This window comes from Odontesthes bonariensis, chromosome 9 (assembly GCF_027942865.1).
Source record: "Odontesthes bonariensis isolate fOdoBon6 chromosome 9, fOdoBon6.hap1, whole genome shotgun sequence".
In the NCBI taxonomy this organism is placed as follows: domain Eukaryota; kingdom Metazoa; phylum Chordata; class Actinopteri; order Atheriniformes; family Atherinopsidae; genus Odontesthes; species Odontesthes bonariensis.
In genome coordinates this window covers 40,013,231-40,036,207 of record NC_134514.1, presented here as the reverse complement: position 1 = coordinate 40,036,207, position 22,977 = coordinate 40,013,231, and the positions used below count along the sequence as shown (strand labels likewise).

The 22,977-nt window shown below is 41.6% G+C and overlaps 1 protein-coding gene across 7 annotated transcripts in view; it reads left to right on the top strand.

The window, feature by feature from the left end:
- The window catches only part of LOC142388681 (protocadherin Fat 3-like), a 248,293-nt gene that overhangs the window by 41,360 nt on the left and 183,956 nt on the right, over positions 1–22,977 (top strand). For all 7 annotated transcript variants that reach the window (XR_012770319.1, XM_075474223.1, XM_075474224.1 and 4 more), the window contains exon 3: positions 9,739–10,062. Coding sequence is in view for 6 of the 7 variants with exons in the window: in XM_075474223.1 (XP_075330338.1) it covers positions 9,739–10,062 (324 nt within the window). In the remaining variant the exon portion in view is untranslated. The remainder of the gene's footprint in view (positions 1–9,738; positions 10,063–22,977) is intronic.

Here is a 22,977-nt window from a genome sequence, read left to right as displayed (position 1 = left end):
CAGTAACTCCCTGTCTCGCTCCCTAAAGGCTCTTTTTTTCTTGTTCAATAGTTCCTTTAGCTCACTGGTGATCCAGGGTTTGTTATTAGGGAAGCATCTCACTGTTATATATCTGTTTATATGCTGAACAGAGAAAAACAAGGTTGTGATCTGATTTACCCAGGGGAGGTCTTGATTTGGAAATGTATGAATCCTTGACATTTGTGTAAAACAAATCCAATGTCTTGTTTTCTCTGGTAGAGCAGTTGACAAACTGTTGAAAAGTTGGCAGTGTAGCAGAGAGTGAGGCATGATTAAAATCACCAGATATTGCCACAAAAGAATTGGGGTGTTGTGTCTGTATCTGAGCAACAACGGAACTGATGACATCACATGCAGTGTCGGCAACAGCTGAGGGTGGAATGTAAACAGCCACCAAAACAACACTGGTGAACTCTCTTGGCAAATAATATGGATGAAAACTTAATGCCAATAGTTCAATGTCAGGACTGCAGAGACGACTCTTAACAGTAACATGTCCTGGGTGACACCATCTGTTGTTGACAAGCACTGCCAATCCACCCCCTTTCCTTTTCCTGCTACTATTTAAATCTCGATCTGCTCGTACAGTCAGGAAGCCCGGCAGAGAGACGCTGGAGTCGGGGATATGATCCTGCAGCCATGTCTCAATAAAACACATAATGCTACATTCCCGATATTCTTGCTGAGTCCTTGTTAAGGCTAGAAGTTCATCCAACTTGTTGGCTAACGATCTTACATTGCCCATGATGACGGATGGCAGAGATGGTTTGAACTTCTTCTTTCTTTCTCTCCTCTTTGCTCCTGCTCTGCATCCACGACGCCTCCTTTTCAATTCCAGTGGGATTTCTGGCTTCAGTTGTCGAATTATTTCTGCTTTTCCAATGTTAATCAGCTGCTCCCTGTTGTAAACCACCTTGTTGCTATGGTTATGCATCATAACAAAAGAGCAAATTATACAAAAGTATTGGGAAAAATCAATCCAGCTGCACAGCATCCAAGGCAGGAAGGAACAGTTGTCCAAAAAATGCAATTTCTTCCAAGAAAAAACAGGAATGAAATTTAGAAAAAAGAATAAATCTCAATGTGAGGTACAGAGCTACTCCAACGTGCTGCCACCCTCAGCAGCGCATTCTAGAACAAATATTATTATTATTAGATTAGCGTAAAGCCAGGCTTTTCTCGATAGTTCTGGCTAATCTAAGAGACAATTCCGTTCCACTAACATGGCTTATTTGAATGCCCGCTGAACTCGCCTGCTCCTGGGCAGGCTAACGTGCAAGCTTAGCTTATCTTTGTCTCAAAGAATGTCCGACTGGCTGAAACAGACTCCCGAAAAATATTTCCACCTGGTAGAATTCTGCGCTCCCGCAACTCATGTCTTGTATAAAAAACAAAACAAAAAAAAATTGCGGTTATCATATCACCACTTTCACTGTCTCAGAAAATCAATATCAATCAGTCAGTGCAACTAAAGAAATTTAACTATACAAGTAGTTAACATGAAATTAAATGAAAAAGAACATGGAATTCATTAAAACTAATTGATACCTTATCACATCTCCGTCCCACATTTCACAAACACCCGACCTACACCCACCCAGGACCAGACTCAGAAAAATGGGGGACAGGTCCTTTCAGGCTGCTGCTCCACATTTACAGTGGAGGCTGACTAAGTAAACCGAACATTTTTCCATATCCTAAATGTACAGGTACACTTGGGGATAATTGTCCATAGACTCTGAACTGGATTTCTCATTTTGAAAAACACCACATCAACCCCTTTGAGTAATGCTGAGCAATGTTACATTTATGCCCTGTGAAAGCTCATCATTGACTCCTATCCTCCGTGCATACAGATGATCTGTGATGGAGCTCATTTCATTTCCTACATTGAGCCTAAATGGCCGGGATCAGTTCATGATTCTAGGATGTTCCGAGCATCCTCACTGGCACAGAGGTTTGCACAAGGCGCCAGAATTTTACTAACCCAAAGGAGTGTACTTTTGGAGTAAGGTGTAGCATAGGCAGTATTTTGGTGATCTAATGAGAGGTCAGGTGTAGAGGTCATCTTAAGGAATTTAAAGTGCTCGTCATACTTTATTATAGATAGCCATATAAGGCACATATTGCATCAAATTGCCAAGTCTTAACACATGTATATCCATCCAACATTTATCTTATTCTGCAGGAGAGTTCAATGGTGTCCTGCTTGGGGACAGAGGCTATGCATGCTGGCCGTACCTCCTCACGCCATATCCTGATCCAGGAACAAGGGCATGGGCAAGCACATGCACATGCTACAACAAGGGCATGGATTGAAATGACCTTTGGCCAAATTAAATCCAGGTTCATTGCTTAAAGTTCTCAGGCACCATGGCTGACTTCTGACACAGTGAGGGACCTATACAGGGACACATGTTTCCGTTGATCCTTATTGTTATGACCTTAGAGTTAGAACTTCTAATTTAGCATGGAAACAGTAGCAGTTTAAGTCAGAGCAAGTGTAAGAAGGCTAAATGGACAGAGATGATTTATAACTTTCCACACGTTTAGGTCATGGCACCCCACTGTGAATATAAATGTATAAACACATTTCTAACACTTTGCATGAACCGTACAATAATGACAGGTTTGAGTTCAAGTTTGTTGAATTGTTTGATTATTATTACAAGCTGTGGAGAGAAAACAGAATTAAATACAGTTCACACCACGACCTTCTACCTATTTGAATTTATACTAACATCCCTCTCCAGTTTCATAATCTCTAGCGTGATCTTTTTTATTTTCAGTTTCTTGTGTTCCATATCTAGTTTGGTGCTCTCTTTATCGGACAAACACATTTCTTCAAAGGCTACTTACCACTCTGAAATATGTTCCTGTACTTTACTTTCACTTGCTGCCAGGTACGCTTTTGGCTGGTAAGATTGCTCCTGTTGAGATGTAACAGTGAAAAAATAATATGTGGGTCACACACACAGGATAATATAGTCACAAAGTAGGCAAGGCAAGGCAATTTTATTTATAGAGCACAATTCATACACAGGGCAATTCAAAGTGCTTTACAGCTACATAAAATCACAAGAAGGCAATAAAACCATTAAAAAGGAATAAAAAAATAAAAGAAAGAAATTAAAAAAGAAAGAAATTTAAAACCCATTAAAATAATCATTAAGTAATTAAAAAGTGAAGAGTGCAGATAAAATACTTTCAGGTGTCATATGCACAGCTAAACAGAACTGTTTTCAGCCTGGATTTAAACATTGTCAGAGTTGAGGCCTGTCTCACATCTTCTGGAAGACTGTTCCAGATTTTAGGGGCATAAAACTGAAACGCAGCCTCACCTTGTTTAGTCCTGACTCTGTGCACCAGCAGGAGACCACTCCCTGAGGCAGGAGACCCCTCCCTGAGGTTCTCAGAGCCCAAGTTGGTTCATATGGCTCTAACATGTCAAAGATGTACTTTGGCGCTTGACCGTGAAGAGACTTTTACACAAGCAGAGCTGTTTTAAAGTCTATTCTCTGAGTGACAGGAAGCCAGTGCAGAGACCTGAGCACTGGACTAATATGGTCGTATTTCCTGGTTCTAGTCAGGACTCGAGCAGCAGCATTCTGGATGTACTGCAGCTGTCTTACAGCCCGTTTAGAGCCCAGTGAGCAGGCCGTTACAGCAGTCTAACCTGCTGGAGACAAAGTATGATGATGCGTGTCGATTATTGGGTCATTAATAAACTGAGCAGGGCCAGTATATGTGTGCTGTACATCTCATACTGAGACAATTTACCATGCTTTATGTAAACAAATTATAACACAAAGAGGAGAGCATAAATACATGAGGACAGTAAAATAAATGTGTAACAATTGACAATGGTATGTAACTTTCATAACTTACGCGTTTAGTCTGTCAGCAGTTGTTAGCCATGCCGTTTTCTTCGCTTTATTGACCGCAGCTGTATTACCATTTCTGGTGATGACACTTTTAAAATCCTCATACAGCTTCATAAGCATTATTTGTACAGCTGCCGAAAAAATAACAGCTCTTGTCTTGCTCTCCTTTTCTGCCATTTCCGTTTTTCCACCATCTACTCGTCAGGGCTTCCTACGTTCCTCGTGCACTCACACATAGCCAGGCTATGGAAGCCTCGCTGAGATGCAGCTAAAATGTCTTCGTGGAACGACTTGAGGCTTAATTCGGAGATAGTGTTAGTTCAAGTGAGGCTTTCCTGATACAGCCTGGCTTTCTTTAGCTATTTTCGTGGAACACCCCTCTGGTCTGTATGTCTTCTTCCACCTGTTTTGTTTAGCTCCTGCTTGAAATCCCCAGTGTTTCCTATTCAAATTGTCTGGGAATTGGTGTCTTATTTTGGGCTTTAGTTAGCATTTCGAAAGCTCAATTAACTGCTCCCTTTTGGTAAACAACTCATGCGTTGACAAGGCACATTATCATAATAGATAAGTTTCAAAACTACAAGAATAATCCACTTAAGCACCTGAGCTTCCAAACCAGCACAGAAAAATCACTCTAAAATCATTTTCATTGCTCAAAAAAGCCACCTTACTATAAATATAAAAAAAAAAAAAAATCAAAATACACACAATACAATTGGAGCGACTGCAACCATGGCTGATAACAGGGTTACGTGTCAGGTTAGGAATCAGGAAATGGTTTTCATTACCTCTACAATACCCTACAATAAAAGCACAGGTTTATGTCGATATTTTGGACACTTTTCTTATTCCTTCAATCTAATTTACATTGTTAATTGTTTTAATTAAAGTTAAAAATTAAACTTAAAATTACACAATGGGCAAAATGCATGTGTACGAAATTGTTGCAGGGGTTGGAGAAAGAGAGTGGAAGACAGAGTCTGTGTGTGTGTGTTGTTATCCATTATGTGCTGTGGTTGAGAAGTCTAATCACATGTGGATGAAAATTGTCCTGAGTGTGGTCCCCCCTCTGGCAATCACGTTCAAGTAGAGGTGATTTTCGTTACACCATTTCACCAGGTCATTCACCTAGCTCTGGTAGGCCCTCTGGTCATTCCTTGAGATGAGTCCAACAACCACTGTTTTGTCAGAAAATTTAACAATGGACTTGGTGGAATGTCTGGCCATGCAGTTCGAGGTGTAGAGGGAGCACAGAAGGGGGACTCAGCACATATCCCTGGGGGATCCCTGTGTTGAGGATGAGTGTTTGGGAACATACATCACCCACTCTCACGGGGAGACAACATCCTCGGTGGATCTAGTGTTCTGGTATGCAAACTGCAGCGGGAAGGACTGTGGTGTTTCATGAGTCTTTCAAAACATATCATCAACGCTGACTTCAGGGCCACTCGACAATAGTCATTAAGGCTGGCAGGGCAGGTGTTCTTGGGTATAGGTACGGTAAGTGAAAATCACACACTGGGCCAGGGAGGCATTGAAAATGGTGGTGAATACTGTGGCTAGCTGATCTGTGCAAGCTCTCAACACAGTTAGTGGCCTTCAGAGTTCTCCTCACGTCTTGCTCTGAGAATGTGAGTGGTGCCGGCTCAGCGGGGAGGGCTGGTGAAAGTTGGCCGCAGCAGTAGATCCCTCGAACTGCGCAAAAAAAAAGGGTTAAAGGGATAATCCGGAGTAAAATGCACTTTAGGTCAATTTACGGGATGTTGGGAGTACATACGTTGAGTTGACATCAAAATCATTTAATTCTGATGTGTTTTGAGAATTTTGATTTGACCGTTTTCAGCCAAAAGTCGTTAGCCTGGATGAGAGTGGGGCATATGGTATCGCCGCGACAAAATGCTATTTTTACACCTCTTCTACAGCTCCAAACAACATAACACTTACGTGGTAGTGAGTAGAGGGTCCCTAAATCCAAACAGAAGTGTCCCGAGGTCTTCATGTGGTCGGATAGAGAGTCCAGAATGAATTTAAAACCAGCCAGTATCTTTCCGGAAATGCTCCTGCTGCAGCTGGCATCTTCAGCGTAAAGTCCGTATAGTAGAGAGCCGAGTGTGGAGTAACTCGCTCTGGAAATTCACAATTTCGTTGCCGTTTTTTTTTTGCAAACATAGTCCAGTATTTCTTTCGAAAGCCAGGATAGGAACAAACACGCACCATAACTCCAAAAGTTTGCTCCGCTGTTTGTTCAACAATCTGCTCACACACCTCTCCTTCTTCTGTGATGGTCACTCCAGTCACGCAAAAGACGTCTTCCATAAACAGGAGGCTAGGTCACGCGAGTCGTAAGATCACGTGACATTTTATAAAATTCCAACCTGTTAGTAAGCTAGGCTTTGCTGTTGCATACAACTTCATTTCACTTTCGAAAGAAATACTGGACTATGTTCGTTAAAAAAAAAGGGCAAAAAACGGATTATCCCTTTAAGCTCGTCAGCCAGCCCTGGCGTTATGCTGGAAATTAATCGCCATTTTGTATCTGTACCACCTCTTAGTCACTATCACAGCCTTCCTCAGGGCGTAAGAAGCAGCCTTGCCTTACATGTCACCTGAAGATGCAGGGATCCATGCTTTGAGAGCAGTTCAAACAGTTGAGTCGATTCATAGCTTTTGATTGTGGAAATGTGGACCTCTTTATGTTTGGCTCTATTGAAGTCCCCAATCACGATGAGAGTTGCGTCCGGGTGTTTAATTTGGTGGCCGTTCAGCACATCTTGGAGGCCCGATAACATCTTATCATTGTCTGCTTGTGGTGGGATGTAATTGAGGTGAACTCCCGTGAGTGGTAGAGTAGTCGGCAGAGAATGATGAGAAGCTCCAGGTGAGGTGAGCATGACCGTGAGAGGACTGTGATGCACACTATATTGCCAAAAGTATTCAGTCACCCATCCAAATAATTAAATTCAGGTGTTCCAATCACTTCCATGGCCACAGGCCAAATTCAAGCACCTCGCCATGCAGACTGCTTCTACAAACATTTGTAAAAGAATGAAAAGCCGTGAAACTTCCTCGCTGCTAAATATTCCACAGTCAGCTGTCAGTGGTATTATAACAAAGTGGAAGCGATTGGGAACGACAGCAGCTCAGCCACGAAGTGGTCGGCCACGTAAAATGACAGAGCGGGGTCAGAGGATGCTGAGGCGCATTGTGCTCAGAGGTTGGCAACTTTCTGCAGAACCAATCGCTACAGACCTCCAAACTTCATGTGGCCTTCAGATTAGCTCAAGAACAGTGCGTAGAGAGCTTCATGGAACGGGTTTCCATGGCAACTGCATCCAAGCCATACATCACCAAGTGCAATGCAAAGCGTCGGATGCAGTGGAGTAAAGCACGCCGCCACTGGACTCTAGAGCAGTGGAGACGCCTTCTCTGGAGTGACGAATCATGCTACTCCATCTTGCAATCTGATGGAGGAGTCTGGCTTTGGCGGTTGCCAGGGGAACGGTACTAGTCTGACTGCATTGTGCCAAGTGTAAAGTTTGGTGGAGAGGGGCTTATGGCCTACTGTCCAACATCAGTGTCTGACCTCACAAATGTGCTTCTGGAAGGATGGTGAAAAATTCCCATAAACACTCCTAAACCTTGTGGAAAGCTTGCCCAGAAGAGTTGAATCTGTTATAGCTGCAAAGGGTGGGCCGACATCATATTAAACTCTATGGATTAAGAATGGGATGTCACTTAAGTTCAAATGCTTGTAAAAACAGATTTAGTTTTTATTTATATAGCGCCAAATTACAACAAATGTCATCTCAAGGCACTTAAATAATATAGTCCAATTCAAGCCAATTAGAGTTCAATTCATTGTTATCATGAACCAATGAAATCTAATTAATTAATTAAAAAAAATCATAATAAGACAAGCAACTACTTAATAATAATAATAATAATAATAATGATGGATTTTATTTATAATACACTTTACATTCTTCCGAACCTCAAAGTGCTACAGAATATGAAAGACAAAAAAACAAAAAAGCAAGAAAACAAATATCAACTAAGGAAATAGAAATCAAGAAATTATTAAAACGTGAGGACAAGTAAAACCAAAGCAATCAAGGAAAGGCTTTACTAAAAAGGTAGGTCTTAAGTCCTCTTTTAAAAGTGTCAATTGACTGTGGTGCTCTGAGGTGTGCAGGAAGAGCATTCCACAGCTCAGGGGCAACCGAGCAAAAGGCCCGGTCGCCCACAGTTCGTAGCTTAGCCCTGACAGGTTTGAGGAGGTTGGTGTTTGAAGAGCGGAGGTTGCGTGTTGATGGTTGAAGGGAGATTAGTTCCTTGAGGTAGGAGGGGGCGTTGCCATGGATGCACTGATGGGTTAGCAGGGAAATCTTGTATTCGGTCCGGGATACGATGGGAAGCCAGTGGAGTGATTTGAGTATGGGTGTGATGTGTTCTCGCTTACGCACTCTCATCAGGATCCTGGCGGCGCTGTTTTGGATGTATTGGAGCTTTTTGAGGCTCTTGCCAGGGATCCTGATGAGAAGTGCGTTGCAGTAGTCCAGCTACAATATTACTGGGCATGTATTGTTGTAATGTTTTAAATACTTGAACGCAGTTTTTCTAGAGAAGATAATTGCTTTGTATATGGGAGTATCGTCCATTGACTCTTTTGGGCTTTCACATGCGCGAGCGTACAACTAACCGGTGAGTGACATGCTGTTTATAAAGTTGTTTTGTAACGTCCCCATGCCAGTAATGTGAGAACCATGCATATGGTTTTGATGGTAAGGCTTGTGACTTTATTGTCGGATGGTTTATAAAGTGGTGTGACGTTTCTGCAGTGTGCAAGTTGTTGTTTTACGTGGAAGGGTTAGCGATTGCCCCTAGCCACCACGTATTAGCCTCGCATGACAGGCTGTGCGAACAGCGCGATCTCCACACAGGGAGCGCAGATTTGCACCTGTCTGTGTCCTACTATCAGTATTTGACAACCTCTAGCAATGGAAATGCGCTTCAAATGCCCCGGAGTTCCCCTTTAAGCGTGGTGTAGGCACTGCTAGACTACAATCCTGTGACGACCGGAGTGACTGAGTTGTGACATAAGCCTTTACAAGAGCATTCAAGTAGATTGGAGCCGTTCCATTAAGGACTCTGATGCAGGCGGCTAAGGGTAGTCAGTGGAGCTCAATGAACAGAGGGGTGACGTGCGCTCTTTTAGGCTGATCGAAGACCAGACGCACCGCCGCGTTCTGGACCATCTGCAGCGGTTTCATGGCACAGGCTGGGAGAGCAGTTAGGAGAGCATTGCAGAAGTCAAGGCTGGTGTGTCAATATGTAAGACTACAACTCTGCATCCTGGTCTCAACCCTGGGTTGTCACTGAATTTATACATTCCTATAGGAGAAAGGTTTCACCAGACTGATGAGAGATATATTGTAAAGTAGAGCTAGAGGACCTGCAGCTAAGTAACAATTGTGATTTATTTTTTGCTCATGATTCAAATGTTTTATACATGATTTAGTGATTCCATATGTCTACTTCATTTGGGGGAAAAAATGTTAATAATTCCAACTACCTGTTGCTGCCTTTTTTTTCATGAAAAAATAAAATGTCTTACTTTAAACTTTTTTTCATGTACTCCGGTTGATAAAGCATTGGTTTATCAGATTTGTAAATCATTGCTCTTTTTTTCATATTACATTTTACACTGTTTTAGAAATTGGATTGTTAATTGTCTTAACAGAAACGGAAGAACACAGTTTTGTCATTATTAAATTACTGAACCACTTTATTCGTACTTTTGTCCAAAGTATTTCCATGTCTCTTTATTTAACAGGGGTCATCTACACCATTGATACATTGGACCGGGAGAGTGAGGATTCTTATTGGCTCACAGTGTATGCCAGTGACCGTGGTGTGGTTCCCCAGTTCACCACTATCGAAGTGTTCGTACAGGTGGAGGATGTTAACGACAACGCCCCACTAATCTCTGAGCCCCTGTATCGGCCCTCATTGCCCGAGAATTCTCCACAAGATGTTTCTGTAATCCAAATCCAGGCCCAAGATCCTGATGCTTTGCCCTCTTCCATCACTGACTGGTTCAATTACCGTATTATTGGTGGAAATCCACAGAATTTCTTTACTATCAATCCCCACACTGGTGAGTAATCATGTGTTTATGTGTGGCTGAAACAAGCACTGTACTCACTATCTGAAGTTTTGCAGAATATAAACTGATGGTCTCCATTTTTGTGGCCAAGTAGCTAATATGATTGATTAGATAAAGCTTTGAGAAAAAAGATTGAAAAAGAAGGCATGAAGAGACAAGTAAGTTTTATAAAGGTTTCATGTGACGTGTTGGATTCTATTTTATATCCAATAACTTTGTATGTTTTGGGTGGATGGGATAGCTATTTAATCTTTAATCAACCTCAATGTAAAGAGATCCAGGAAGAATTCAGGAAATTGTGAACACAATTGGCCTACCTGAGATCTGAAATCCATTATGTATAAATTAAATTTAAAAAAATGTGTAAGACAAAGTATCTCTTAAAGCTTCGTAACTTTTACTCCCATCATACCATTAACAGGATCAGTAAGAATTTTGTAGAAATATCTTTACACTCTCCCATTCTCTTAATTTACCTGTACCCTCTTCTTTATCCTTATTGTGACAATGATTGAGGACCTATGTATTAAAAAGAAATGCCCCCTGGAATGAACAAGTTATTTGTTTGTTCAAATAGTTTGTTCACATGCCCTGAAAATAAGAAAAAAAAAATTGTCTAAACTGAGGAGATCATTGAAACTGGTATCAATCTTGTTGTGTTTTAAGAGCGGTCCAACAGGCTTTTGTGTTGGTGTTGTGGTATCCTTTCTACACCTGATACTGAAACTACATTACACATTAGGTTACACCTTTCCTTACATTTGCACACTTTCATGAGGCTTCAGGCATAAATGTCCCCTAAAATGAAATTCCTGTTTCATGATAAAGCTCCAAATTTTGCCATGAAACAGTTTGGTGAAAACTAATGAGGTTTGAGGAGGATCAAGTAAACCAGGTAAACAGTCCGACCAGGCAGATAAATCCAACGGGAACAGTGTAGAAGGGTTGTTGAGGAGGGAGGCCAGCAGTCCAAAAATCACAGAGACCACACAGGCTTGGACAAACAAGTCCAAAAGGCAAAAAGCCAAAGAGATAGAAGGGATACAGGTCGTTTAGGCCATTGGCGTTTAGGCCATTGGCGTTTAGGCCGCAGTCGTTTAGGCCCCCCTGCAGTCGTTTAGGCCGACAGAGGAGTCGTTTAGGCCAGGCTACCTGAGCAGCTGAAATCTTTATTACTGTACATTCGTTATTATAAGATATAAGTCAGCTCTACTGGTCTGTCTGGGTAGCCTACATATCTATGGTAAATTATTTAATAACCAACTTTAGTGTGGAAACGTTTTTTTGTTTAATAAATGGTGATTTATAAATTCATAAAATTGTGGAAATAATCATCCGCATTGCCACATTCATTGGACAATAATGCTGTATAATACAAATTCGGATAGCTTAACAATGCTAAATCGCGATCATGCTAACGAGCAGAAATGGACATTTTAAAGAGTGCAAATACACACCAGGAGCAAAAAAACACTATCAGAAAGGTAAGTAACATGTACACATTCATTTCACATCAGTATGAACATAACTTACATCGTCAGTGACTGCCGCACCGGTGTAAACATGTCGAGTGTTGAACGTGAAGAAAGGAAGAGGAACTGCACAAACCGTCTTCAAAATAAAATGCCCACTTCAAATAATAACGAATGTACAATAATAAAGATTTCAGCTGCTCAAGTAGCCTGGCCTAAGACTCATATGACCAGACTCATATGTTGGCCTAAACGACTGCGGCCTAAACGCCAATGGCCTAAACGACCTGCAGGTCGTTTAGCAGGTCGTTTAGGCCATTGGCGTTTAGGCCCGATAGAAGACGGGTGGGTTTATCGGGACGCAGACAGAGAAGGCAGATCAGAAACGGGCATGGTCAGCAACAGGTGATCATTCCAGGGAAAAAGGCTGTAAAGTCTTGCATCAGAAGAGCAAATAACAATCTGGCAAGTAGTGAATGAACTGAAGAAAGCTTATGTACTGGTTTGCTTGGTGAGTTGAAGGGTAGTTGTGCACAGGTGAAGTGAGTTGGCTAAGGAGGTGGGTGTGGCTGCCAGGCAGAGTGGGGCAGAGAAGTTAGTGGTGAGTGGAAAAGTAATGGGAGGTAAGATGCGCCATGGAGCAGAATTGTGACATTCATCATGTCTTAAAGTTATATTCTTGTTATTAGGTGGTGCTGTCACCCATTACTAAATATATGAAATGAAATTGAATAGAATTCACAAAACAAACATTTGACTTATCCCAAACAGAAATCATAATGTTACAGTATTTTTCCCTCAACAATTATAAGCTGTCATCATACATGGTTATTGCTGTTGATAGGAAACCTCCTGTTTTTAACAGAGCTGAAGACACTTACCTACTAACTGAACAGACTACGTTGTTTCAACACCATGTTATCCTGAGGGTGGGCAGTGTTGTTTTTAAGGTTCATTAAATTCTTCTCTGTACTATCAGCTCCTGGAGCTTTAGAGCACTCCACAGCAAATAACTAGCCTTCTTTATCAGTTTGTTAAGTTTCTTTGAGTTGCTAGCTCTGACGCTGCTGCCCTAACAGATGGCAGACTGCTCTCCCCACCACAGACTTATTGAAGATATGCAACATTTTGGTGCAGATAATGAAGGATGCAAGCTCCCTCAAGAAATACAGTTTGTTCTTTCCCCTTTTGAAGACGGCCTCTGTTTTGCATCGCCAGTTCTGTCAGCTGTCCAGGTAAACTCCCAAATATCTGTATTCCTTCACCACCTCCACTTCTACTCCAAGGATGGAGACTGTTTTGAGCTTATTCCTGGTCCTAATAAAATTCACAATCATCTCTTTTATTTTGCTTATATTCAAAATTGTTATTGTTCCCATGCCATGCCACAAAATAAATGATCCAGCCTCTTGTCCATCAGTGATATACCCAACAAATGCAGAGTCTTGTGAATATTTCTGGATATGATTGGACTTTAAGTTGTACTGGAAGTCTGAGGTGTACAGAGTGAAGAGAAACAGTGAGAGTACAGTCCCCTGTGGTGGTTCTGTGCTGCTGCCCATCCTCAAACCTTTCAGTCTCACCTGTTTGTGAGATATCCAATAATCCTGGTGGTTGTAGGCATTCACCTGTATTTTCTGTGGCTTCATACATAATGGAATACAGGCTGAATTGTATTAAAAGCACAAGAGAAATAAAATAACAGAATTTGTATCGGCACTTATCATACTTTTGAAGTTTTTAGGCAGACCAAACCATGTAGAAGTAATTTACTACAACTTTTAGTGTCACGGCATAACATTATTTACCATGTTGACATTGCTCAGGTGAGCAGTATATTAAGTAATATAAAAGGGATCTTGTGTTGCAAAAGGGTGGTGCTTTGTTTCATAACTGAATGCATAAATATACATTTCTTCAGGCCAATAATCAAATACCTATGAAGTCTTAAGCAGACCAGACCACATATTAGTCACAACTTTCAGTATAATAGCATAGAAGGCTTCCTGCTTCTGAAGAGTGCAGACATGTCTCTGCTTCCTCCTGCTGCTTATTGCTTTATTTGCTTTTAAATCATTTTACTTCTTTCCACAAGTCTTGGATATAATTTTATTATTTTTCTTTTAAGTGAACCAAGACTTTTTTAAATCATTTTAATTCTTTTTACAACTTATCTGACGAGCCAGCGACTACAATCCTTTCAACATGCCCTGTGAAAGCTGTCGGATATATCAACAAGAAATTTGGGCGCTACAAGTAAGGATTTTTGCCTTAGAAAATGAAATGGGACTTCATGAAACGCTCCCAATGGAATCCAGTGGTAAGAAGTCCACATTTACTTCCAAAGGAAAGGGTGAAAAAACTGCTACCTCCAACTTAAAGCTAAATGATACTGTGTCTTTTCCTAGACTCTGTAAAGACACGTATGATGGACTTGGTGCAAAGCCGAAGAATCGTCAAACTGTTGGTATCAACAGAGGATATGTAACATCACCCGGAATAAAGTTAACAAACAGATTTTTAACAGTCAGAGCCAAATGTGACTGAGTGTAACAGACAGAGAGACGGTACAAAGCAGCAGATGGACAGAGAAACTGTGCCGAGTGTCAAGGTCAAAGATACTCTTGTGCTTGGATACGGAGCCATATCTAATATAAACATAAACAGAATGGCTACATGCAGCTATCCAAGTGCCACTGTCTCTGACATCACAAGATTACTACCTGAGGTACTGGCAAAACACCAAGGGGTGAAACAGCTGATTGTGCACGTGGGTGCAGTGGACATCAGAGAGAATCAGTCTGAAATCTTAAAAAAAGACTTTGAGAAACTGTTTTAGAGTCTTGATAAAGTGACAATACCAACATTCATAAGTGGACCTCTCCCAAACATTGACAGGAGGATCAACAAATTCAGCCGGCTGCTTCAGTTGAACACATGGCTGTCCAAAGTCTGTGAGTCCAGAGGACCTCATTTCATCGAGAACTTTAATCTTTTCTGGCAAAGAGATGATCTCTTTCAAAGAAAAGGCCCACACCTGAACAGAGGTGGAGTGAGACGACTGACGGATAATCTTCTCCACGCTCTGAGGCATCAGAAGGGGCCAGGGCCAGGACCAAGACCAGGACCAGGACCAGGACCGGGTCCTGTGCTGCCGCAGAGAGAGAAGACGAGCCAGAGCAGAGCTCCTGCCTCGCCACCCAAGGACCCAGCCAAGGATTCAGCCACAGCAGCACCTCCAGCATCCCGAACACAGGATTCAGCAGCTCCACCATCGCCTTCACCACGGGCCTCACCACAGGCCTGGGACCCACCTGCTGCATCTACACCCTCCAGAGATGTTTCACCATCGTTCCCTTCTCCACCGTCACCCAGGAGATTTCCTGATCACCTTGAAAGCTTGGTGAAATCGGGGATTAAAATGGTTCCTCTCACGCCAAACATGGCAAGATCAAGAATTCTATCCTCTCCCTCCCAGCCTACTCCATCGACCAAAGCCCCCCCAGCTTGGCCCCCACCACCGGTGCCCACAGCTGTCATTTCCAACAGCGTCAATGCTGTTGTCTAGGATGCTAAGGGCATCTCAACCAGAGGTCCAAGGATGGAGTGAAGAGAGGGACAATCTGACTGTCCAATCAGAGAAATCTTATCCATATCCCTTGCAAGAACACAGCATCCAGTTCAACTATAACTAATCTCAAACACGCAGTACTCAATGTCAGATCTTTAACTAACAAATCATTCTTAATTAATAGTTTTATTTCCTCTCACAACCTTGATTTTATATTTTTAACTGAGACGTGGCTCGACAAAAACACAGCAAATGCAGTCCTGATTGAGTCTAGTCCACCTCACTTCAATTTTGTGTCTGAAACACGAGAAAACCAGAGGGGTGGGGGTGTTTGTGCCATGTTCAGGGACAATATACCCACCCACAAGTTGTCATTTGGTTTTTTTTTCATCATTTGAGTATGTTTCATTCAAAATGGAGATAAAACAATCTTCCATACTTTATATCACCATTTATAAACCACCACAGAATTGTTTTATTGATGATTTTACTGAACTACTTTCAATTGTGTGCACTGCTTTTGACTGTTTAGTCATAACAGGGGACTTGAATGTGCATGTGGACGTAGCGCATAACAAGGAAGCGAAAGAGCTGACTGCTGTCCTTGAAATGTTTGGTCTAACTCAGCATGTGACTGAGCCCACACACAACAGAGGGCACACTCTAGATGTGCTCATTTCAAGGGGTGTTGTTATTTCAAACGTGAATGTCGTCGATGTTGCTTTATCTGATCATTTCTGTGTTTTCTTCGACCTATCTACTTTACCCAAATCAGCAGCTGGGTCTGCAGTTGTTCGGGGAAGACTCATAAATGACAGAACAGGGACACAGTTTATGGAAATGATTAGGTTTGAGAACACCCTGTGTTCTGATGTTGATGATCTGTTGAACTCTTACACATCAAGTCTCTTAAATGTTTTGGATACCATTGCTCCTGTCAAGGTTAGAATGGTTAAAAGTAGGCAAAGGGCGCCATGGAGGAAAGAAGAGGCGGTCAGGGCACAAAAAAGGGAGTGGCGGAGAGCCGAACGGAAATGGCGCAAGTCAAAGCTCCAGGTTCATTATGAGACTTACAAAGAAAAGCTATGTGTGTTCAACCAGACTTTGCGTAGAACAAGGGAGAGTTATTTTTCTGAAATCATCAAAAACTGCAGTAACAACTCTCGTGTCCTGTTTGCTACAGTAAACAGATTAACAAACCCTCCAGTTTCACTGCCTTTAGAACTCATTTCTACATCCAAGTGTAATGAGTTTGCAATATTCTTTAATGACAAAGTTCAAGGCATTAAAAATGCAATAATTTCCACAACACAAATAACTACTCTGCAGCCAGCTAGACACCTGGAGCTGACACATTTCACACCTGTTACTGACAAAACAGTCGAAGAGACCATCTGCAGTCTGAGTTCATCAACGTGCTGCCTTGATGAGTTGCCCACTAGATTCCTAAAGTCTGTGCTGAGCAGTTTGTTACCACAACTCGCTCATCTAGTCAACATCTCACTCCAGACTGGAACATTTCCAAAGGCCTTAAAAACTGCTGTCATTAAGCCTCTTCTAAACAAGAGCAGTCTTGATGCCACAGTACTGAACAACTACCGGCCCATATCAAACCTGCCATTCTTAGGCAAAGTCCTAGAAAAAGTTGTATACCAACAGCTTAGTGACTTTCTCCTGTCTAACAATGCTTTTGATACTTTCCAATCAGGCTTTAGGCCCCACTACAGCACTGAGACAGCTCTGATCAAGGTGACAAACGACATCCGCCTGAACACAGATGCAAGTAAAGTCACAGTCTTAGTTCTGCTGGACCTGAGTGCTGCCTTTGACACAGTTGACCATGCGACCTTATTACAGGGTATCTGCACATTTTTTATCAACAAATTTAATGACTTTTAAGACCTTTTTAAGACCTCTAAGAATAAAAATTAAGACCATTACCACAGCAAAAATATATATAAAAACTACACTCTAGGCTGTTCGGTGTTGAAAAAAAGTCCAGTGTGAAATGTGTGCTTCAGTGATACTGAATCAGTGTGTCAACATGATCGCATAAGATTTGAACGCACAAGGGAACACCACACACTACAGGACAATCATGCCCAATTGTTACACCTCTGCGAAGGAGTGTGTTTTCGCTGCCATTTGTCTGTCTGTTTGTCTGAGGCTCTGAGCAAAATAAATCCATAATTGAACCTAATTTTCGAGTTATGTCTACTGTGCTTTTACAACTAGCAAAACAATTTTACTACCCAAGTTAACTTAAACCAGAACTTTGGACAACTCACGTGAAGCACAGACAATGGACAGTGACTTTGCATTGCATAAACCACACAACAAAATTTAATTTCCTTCGGGATTAATAAAGTATCTCCAATCTAATCAAATAAATAAAAACGAGCACAGACCGCTCATACAGTCAATGGCACGTACCCATAGAAAAAATACACACTCACACACATCACACAACCTGACTATCGACTGCTAACAACCATGATCAGTAACCTACACAAACCCAGACACATAATGGCTCGGCGGCCAGCAATCGGATAAACCAATGAAGTGAATCAATCCTGTGAAAGAATGAAAACAAGTGAATGAAACCTGCACTCACCCATTATGAAGTTAACTCTGCCAGCCCCATAATCTTCCCCCTGCTCAGCTAACTCCTTGACGTCGGGTATGGATGGTAACGTTACTGCAGCCAGCATTAGCAACTAGGCTGCTAGACTTGCTAAATCGGTAAGCATTAGGCTACAGAAGAAAGCTAGTCTTTTTAGCTACGTTATATTATCATCTTTCTTCTCGGCTATAAGTTAACCTTTGTTTACGGCCACTGGCCATAACCTGACGCGCTAGCTGTCAAATCACCGGAAGTTTTCACCGGAAGTACTGGCGCACACACAAAACGTCAGCGGTCGCCATTATTGTGCACAGAGCGATAGAAAATCGTCTCTCCAGACATATCTTTCTTTCATTTCGCCCAGATGAAATTTAATGCCACTCTTCGAAAATCGGCGAAATTTAAGACATTTTAAGACCTTAAAAAAAGTATTTTTTATTTAAGACTTTTTAATACTTTTTAAGGATCCGCGGAGACCCTGTATACAGAGGTTAGAAGACTGGGTGGGAATCTCTGGTCGTGCTTTAAACTGGTTCAAGTCCTATCTGGAGGACAGGAAATATTTTCTTGAAATTGGTAACTGTCTCTCAGACCAAATGGCTATGACCTGTGGGGTTCCCCAGGGGTCAATCCTGGGACCCCTATTTTTCAATCTGTACATGCTTCCATAAGGCCAGCTTATACGCAGCTGTTCTACCACAATTATGCAGATGACACTCAGATCTACGTGTCACTGACGGCAGGAGAACACGGGCCTGTAGATACATTGTGTCACTGCATCGAACAGATCAGTGTGTGGATGCAAAACAATTTTCTCCAGCTAAACTCAGACAAAACTGAAATCATTGTCTGTGGCCCACAGAAACAAAGAGAAAGTGTTATCAGTCACCTTGAGACTCTCTCTTTAAAACCTAATAATCAGGTTAGAAATCTCGGGGTAATATTGGACTCAGACCTGAACTTTAACAGCCACATTAAATCTGTAACATCAGCAGCTTTTTACCATCTAAAAAACATTGCCAGAATCAAAGGAATAGTGTCTAAAGCAGACTTAGAGAGACTGATCCATGCGTTTGTCTCCAGCAGGTTAGACTGCTGTAACGGCCTGCTCACTGGGCTCTCTAAACGGGCTGTAAGACAGCTGCAGTACATCCAGAACGCTGCTGCTCGAGTCCTGACTAGAACCAGGAAATACGACCATGTTAGTCCAGTGCTCAGGTCTCTGCACTGGCTTCCTGTCGCTCAGAGAATAGACTTTAATAGGTCTTCCAGAAGATGTGAGACAGGCCTCAACTCTGACAATATTTAAATCCAGGCTGAAAACAGTTCTATTTAGCTGTGCATATGACACCTGAAAGTATTTTATCTGCACTCTTTGTTTTTTAATTAATTAATGATTATTTTAATGGGTTTTTAATTTCTTTATTTTATTTTTTGATTTCTTTTTCATGATTTTATTGCCTTCTTGTGATTTTATGTAGCTGTGAAGCACTTTGAATTGCCCTGTGTATGAATTGTGCTCTATAAATAAAATTGCCTTGCCTTGCCTTGCCTTAAAAAAAGCCTTTTTTTTAGTACTTTGTACTAAGTAAAAAAATATTTATCATTGCAATAGTTTTATGATCAGAATGACTCATTCTCATATCAATCTGATCATATTCACAAGTAGTTTGATAAACTACAAGTACAGCTCAAAAAATTAGAATATTGTGAAAAAGTTCAATATTTTTGTCACTCATTTCAGAAAGTGAAACTCATGGTTTTTTATGAATAATTATGATTACAATTAATTGAATTCCAATTGGCTTGAATTGGACTATATTGCATGAATTACTGCATCAATGCGGCGTGGCATGGAGGTAATCAGCCAGTGGCACTGCTGAGGTGTGATGGAAGCCCAGGTTGCTTTGATAGTGGCCTTCAGCTCATCTGCTTTGTTGGGTCTAATGTTTCTCATCTTCCTCTTGACAGTACCACAGATTCTCTGTGGGGTTCAGGTTAGGCCAGTTTGCTGGCCAGTCAAGCAGAATAACACCATGGTTACTGAACCAGCTTTTGATTTTGAACTTTTCAGCAGACATCTTGGCCTAAACACATGGTTGTCAAATGCATGCATCACCCATGGGATTAAGTTCATTGATAACTTTAATATCTTTTGGAACTGTAAGGAGCGTTTCAGACCTGATGGCGTGCATCCCAATCGAACTGGATGCAGATTACTTGGTGCACACTTACGTCATGCTGTTGGGACGGCAAACCCAAACATGACTGTACAGATTAGACTGAAGGACACAGCAGCGAGGCAAACAACCCCCAGCCCTCCCCTCACCAGACCCTTTACTCCACATCACCCAAGGTCTCCAAAGGATGTCTCTATCCCAGCCAGGACTCCAGCGACCACCATCAACCGAGAAACGCAGGGCACCCCCTCCTCCTCCTCTTGCATCATCTGTCCTGGCAGAGCAGGACACAAGGGGATGTGCAGGATGTTCAGGGAGCAGCAGAACATCCAGAGTTCAAAACAAAGATAGCATGCCATGATGTGTTCAGGGTCCCTGCTATAGAAGTCTCATTACTAACAGCTGTTCTGAGAACAAGCTGGGACCCAATAGGATTCCTGTATTAGTTAGTAAAAGAAGGAATTGAAAACAGTCAGCCTGCTGGGTGAATCTATCTAATCTGTTAACAGTACCACGTACAACTCAGATTACATCAGAGACCAGTGTAAACTCCACAAAGCTAGCCTTACTTAATATTAGATCCCTGTCCAATAAGTCACTGTTAGTTAATGACTTCATGATTTCACACAATTTAGATTTTCTTTTTCTTACAGAAACATGGTTAACAGAGAGCAAAAGTGCTACTGTTCTTAATGAAGCAGCACCCCCAAACTTTAGTTTTATGGATAAATGCCGAAATGGGAGGAAAGGTGGGGGAGAAGCTGCCTTATTTAAAGATACATTCCACTGTAAAGAGATCTCATTTGGTGAATTCAGTTCTTTTGAATATCTTAGTTTTATTTTAAAGGCTAAAATCCTGTTCTTTTTTTATATATATATATATATATTTTTTTGGGGGGCTTTTTATGCCTTTATTATAGGACAGTGAAGAGAGACAGGAAGCAAGGGGCAGAGAGGGGAATAACAAACAGCAGAGGACTAAAGCCTCTGTACATGGGGCGTCTGCTGTACCCACTACGCCACAGACCACCCCTAAAATCCTGTTCTTAATCATTTACAGATCTCCAGGATACTGTGCAAGTTTTATTGATGAATTTTCTGAATTATTGTCTGTTATTTCGACTGATTTTAACCATTTTATCTTGACCGGGGATTTTAACATTCACATAGATAACATGATGAACGATAATGCCAAATAATTTTCTTCTGTGCTGGACATGTTTGGTTTGTGGCAACATGTAACAGAACCAACCCACCTTCAAGGTCACATTCTGGACCTGCTCATTTCTGAAGGTGTTGATATTTCTTCTGTTGTGGTTATTGATTTGGCCTTGTCTGACCATTTTTGTATTTTATTTGATTTATTGATCACTCAGAATGTTCAAACAACCAGCTTCTCAGTTAAGAAGAGGTACATTAATGAGAAAACAAGTGCTCAGTTTAGGGAGGCCATAGCTATGTTACCAACACTGAGCGCAGAGTCTGTTGAAGGACTACTGGATCATTTCAACTTGAAAATTTTGAATGTAATGGAAGCTGTTGCACCGATAAGAATCAAGAGCACCTTGATCAAACAGAAAACCCCATGGAGAAACACCACTACGGTCAAAAACCTGAAAAGAGAATGCAGGAAAGCTGAACGTAAATGGAGGAAAACAAAGCTTCAGAGTCACTATGAGCTGTACAAACAAAGCTTGCGTAGTTATAACAATGAGCTGTGCAAGGCCAGACAGCTGCATTTATCTGAAATGATTAATAAGAATGTCAACAATTCTCCAATTCTGTTTGCTATGGTTGAAAAACTCACAAATCCTCCTAATCAAATTGTGACATAACGTCAGAGTTATGTCACAATTTGATATTGTTGATTTAAAAATCCTAGAGGAAACAGTTCGGCATCTGAAATCAACAACTTGCACTCTGGACATAATACCATCCGACTTTTTAAAATTGTTTTTACCTCAGTAGAAAGTGATCTCCTACAAATAGTTAACAGCTCACTGGCATCAGGCATTTTTCCCAAGTCACGAAAGACAGCTGCCATTAAGCCACTCCTAAGAAGAGAACTCTAGACGCCTCTATGATGAGCAACTACAGACCTGTCTCTAATCTCTCTTTTATATCTAAGATTATTGCGAAAGTTGTATTTAACCAGCTCAACGACTTTCTGAATGAAAGTGGAAGTCTTCATAACTTTCAATCAGGCTTCAGACGTCATCACAGCACTGAAACAGCTCTGGTCAAAGTGTTAAACGACATTAGGTTGAATACTGATTCTGGTAATGTTTCAGTCCTGGTTCTGTTGGACCTCAGCGCTGCGTTTGATACTGTAGATCACAGGATCCTGTTGCACAGGCTGGAAAACTGGGTTGGACTTTCTGGAGCGGTCCTTAACTGGTTCAGGTCCTACTTAGAAGGCCGGAGTTATTTTGTTACAATTGGCAGCTATGAATCTGAGCGAGTGGCCATGACTTGTGGAGTCCCGCAGGGGTCAATTCTTGGACCTCTTCTGTTTAACTTGTATATGCTCCCTTTGGGTCAGATAATTTTAACAATTATCACAGTTATGCAGACGATACACAACTTTATGTGTCTCTGTCACCGGACGACTGCAGCCCAGCTGACATTCTGTGTCAGTGTCTGGAGGAAGTAAACACCTGGATGAGAGAGAATTTTCTACAATTAAATGAAGACAAAACGGAGATCATTCTGTTTGGTAGCAAAGAGAAGAGGGTCAGCGTTGGTAAATATCTTGAGACTCGGGACCTTACAATCACTGACCAAGTTGGTAACCTCGGAGTCTTGATAGACTCAGATCTGACTTTCAGCAGCCACATCAAAGCTGTCACCAAGGCAGCTTTTTACCATCTCAGAAACATCAACAGAATTAAAGGTTTCCTCTCCAAAAAGACCAGGAGAAACTCATCCATGCATTCATCTCCAGTAGACTCCATTACTGTAACGCTCTTTTAACTGGACTTCCCAAAAAGAGCATTAAACATCTGCAGCTCATCCAGAACGCTGCTACTGGAGTTTTAACCCGGACTAAGAGATCTGAAC